The sequence below is a fragment of the Antrostomus carolinensis genome, unplaced genomic scaffold, assembly GCF_000700745.2.
Source record: "Antrostomus carolinensis isolate BGI_N321 unplaced genomic scaffold, ASM70074v2 scaffold26470, whole genome shotgun sequence".
NCBI lineage: Eukaryota > Metazoa > Chordata > Aves > Caprimulgiformes > Caprimulgidae > Antrostomus > Antrostomus carolinensis.
Window position 1 is genome coordinate 1,265 of NW_010286826.1, and position 3,332 is coordinate 4,596.

The 3,332-nt window shown below is 59.2% G+C and overlaps 1 protein-coding gene across 1 annotated transcript; it reads left to right on the plus strand.

The window, feature by feature from the left end:
- The first annotated feature begins 79 nt into the window (after positions 1 to 79).
- Positions 80 to 2,175, plus strand: LOC104532286 (proteinase-activated receptor 3). Its single transcript, XM_029087328.1, has 2 exons — positions 80 to 176; positions 1,151 to 2,175. Exons 1-2 carry the CDS (start codon positions 80 to 82, stop codon positions 2,173 to 2,175), a joined length of 1,122 nt encoding a protein of 373 aa, XP_028943161.1.
- Positions 2,176 to 3,332: the final 1,157 nt, after the last annotated feature.

The following is a 3,332-nucleotide window of genomic DNA, read 5'->3' on the forward strand; positions in this document are numbered from 1 at the left end:
CGCCGGTGCCGCCGGGCGGGGCCGCCCCTGCCTATGACATTTGTGCAGATCCAGCTTGCGCAGAGGCCACCCTGCAGAGATGTCCCAGCTGGTGCCTTCGCCTGGCTCTGCTGCTGCTTGTGTCACTGTCCTGCTCAGCTGCGCCTGGCTTGGCTCGGCCACCCAATTCTCTCCAAGTAAGTGCCGTGGTGGGTCTGGAGGGTGATAGAGCAGGGCAGGGAGACTTTGCTGGGACACCCCAACATCATGTCCTGTGACACTTAGAGGGGACAGCTGGGTGTCACAGTGAAAACTCAGGGCACCACTCTACTGCCTTCCCTGGGTGTCCACATTGAAAACCAAAGTGAAGACCTGAAACTCTGCCACCCCTTCCCTTCCAGCAACAAAAATGAGGTCACTGCTCTCGTAACCTGAATTTCCCCTGTCCCCTGGAGGGACAGAGGTGGCAGAGGTTTTGGGAAACCTGTTGGATGTAACCAGGACACTGGTTACATGTCAACAACCTGGATGGAGCTTTAGGAGCCGGGGGTGACAAGCAGGGGAGCAGAGCCTGGCTGTGCTTTTAGAGCAAGACAGAAAGGGGATTTGATCATGAGTGGTTTGTCTGGTGTCCCGGGACTTTCCTGTTCTTTGCTTTCGTTCTGAGTGTGCAGCGAAAAGCCTCTGACCATGGGGGAGGCATGGGCAGCCCCCGGTGGGCTGGGCTGGGGGGCTCCCCAGGAGGAGGAGGAGGAGGCAGGAGCCCTAGTGGAAGAACATCTCCCATTCTGGCACTGGTGGCCGTATCCTGACTGTGTCCTGGCTTGGGTTTCCCATCTGCCCTTTTGATCCCATTGGGTTGTGGGGGACACATTGTGCTGGGGTCAGTAGGAGAAGGGATGCTGGCAGAGCTGCGTGTCCCTGCGGTGACACTGCCGGGTGAGCGTCGAGGGGGGTGCAGGATGTGGCATGTGGCTCTGTGTGGCGAGGGCGGCAGGATGTTAAGGGCTCCTGTGTCCCAAGCTGCCCATGCCATGGGGCAGGGAGATGCCAGCACCTGCATTTGCTGGTGTCTCTGCAGGGAGGGGTGACAGCTCCTGTGTGGTCCCCAATGGGAAGGGGCAGTGGGAGAGGGCTCTTGGCTGAGCCTGATACCTTGTGTCCTCCACAGTGCGTGACAAAGGGCGAGTCTTGATCCCACTCACTCCCCAAGAAGAAGCCACGTGCCCCAAGGCCTCTGTGGAAGGTTTTCTCAACAGCACCCTCACCACCCGCCTCCTCCCTGCCCTCTACTCTGTGGTCCTGCTCGTGGGGCTGCCAGCCAATGCTCTGGCCTGCTGGGTCCTGGTGACCAACTTCAGGAGATGTTCCAGCACCCTCTTCCTGCTCAACCTGGCCACTGCTGACCTGCTCTTTGTCCTCCTGCTGCCCTTCAAGATCTCCTACCACCTCTTGGGCAATCACTGGCTCTTCGGGGACTACTTGTGCCGCACCATGGTGGCCTTCTTCTATGGGAACATGTACAGCTCCATCCTTTTCCTCACCTGCATTGGCCTGGAGCGCTACATTTCTGTGGTGCACCCATTCCTGTGGAAGGGCTCCAGCTGGACGCGGGGCAAGGTGGGCATCTGTGTGGGCATCTGGCTGGTGGTGGGGCTGGGCATGAGCCCTCTGCTTTTGCACCGCCAGACAAAGGACATCTTGAGCCTGAACATCACAACATGCCATGATGTCCTGGAGAAGGAAGAACACATGTTCTTTGTCTATTATTTCCTTTTCCTGGTGGGGCTGGGCTTTGGCTTGCCTTTTGTGCTCATGACCATCTCCTACAGCTGCATCCTGGCACGGCTGCTGGCCAAGGGGAAACGCTATGGGCAGGTGGTGCGTGTCCTGGCCCTGGTCATCCTGGTCTTCATCCTCTGCTTCACCCCCAGCAACGTGCTGCTTTTCATCCACTACATGCTGGAGGCCACAGGGTGCCACAACGTCACCTATATCTGGTACGCCCTGGCCCTACCACTTGGTGCCTTCAACAACTGCTTCGATCCCTTTGTCTACTTCTACATCTCCCAGGATTTTCGGGGCTGGATCCGGGATGCAAGCGGCTGCTGCCCAGGGAACATTAAGACCTCCGTGGGGAGGACCTCAGAAAAGACAGCCTTGCCCCTGAGGTCCAGCGAGCAGAGGCAGATGTAGGCAGGGCTGCAGGGGCACCGGGCTGTATCCCCTGGCCCTGGAGAAGGGGGATCCTGCAGGTCAGTGCCCAGTACGAAGGGATGTGCTACTCAGCCTGTGCCATTCCAGGCTAGCAGCAGACTGGGGCAGAAAATCCCTCCTGGACCTGAAGTTTGCCGGGACTTTACCCCAGTTTTGCATTTCCCCTGCAGGATTTCCAGGCATGACCCATTCCCAGCACATCCCCATCCCAGGGGGCATCAATGGGCTACCTGGCCCTGGCACCCAGACTCCCTGCCTGCTGCACCGTGGCACCCCTCACCACTCCTCCCACAGTAACCAAACCCTCCAGAGTACAAATAAACCTTTATTTCTCCCTGAAAACCAGGACATAGTGGAAGGAACAGGTATAAACAGCCCAAGTGAGCAGGAGCCATCCTCCATCGCCAGGACTACGTGCCGGGCACACATGGCCAGCCCTGCTCCTCTTGACCTCCCCCCAAAATATGCCATGGTAGATGCAAGAAGGGAAGTGGGGGACGGCTTGGGTGTCCTGACCCTGCCTCACGGGCCCAGTACTGGGGAGGGGACATGGTGCAGTGTTCCCTTGTGCTGGCAGGCACTGCATGCCCCCCTGCCTGGCACTGTGCCATGCTGCCGAAACATGCAGGCGGGCTTTTATTTTCCCTTTTACTTGTTTCCTTGGCAGTTGGCCTGACGGCAGATGTACCACTCATGAGCAAGAGCACATGTGGCAGCATCCCCAGCCCTCCCAAGAGGGGGTACCACCCCTCAGCATCCTGGTCCCCATTAGTCCCCTGGTCCCCACCAGTCCCTGCTCCCAGCTCGGATGAGGGACAGGAGGAGGAGGAGGGCGTGGGCTCCATGGTGTGAGCATGGGGTACCCCTCATTGCTGCCACCAGGCACGACTTGACCCCCAGGTCACTGGCTGTCCCTTTGGCCTGATGGGTCACGTCACCGGCTGGCCTGGCCCTGGCGGCTGGCCCTCGTTCTTCCTGAGTATGACGCTGCTGAGCTCCTGGATGAGTTTGTTGTTGATGGGTGAGGGAGGCTGCACGTTCCTCTTCCTGGAGCTCTCCAGGGAGGTCTCTGCACTGGGACTGCTCCCTGGCATGGCTGCCTGGTCCCAGTCCCTGGCCAGCGCCAAGGAAGGTTC

Bases quoted from the DNA above. Each gene is read 5' to 3' on its own strand.
- LOC104532286 (XM_029087328.1), top strand. From the start codon at position 80: ATGTCCCAGCTGGTGCCTTCGCCTGGCTCTGCTGCTGCTTGTGTCACT. The intron at 177-1,150 runs GTAAGTGCCGTG...TGTCCTCCACAG, and splicing joins GGCCACCCAATTCTCTCCAA to TGCGTGACAAAGGGCGAGTC.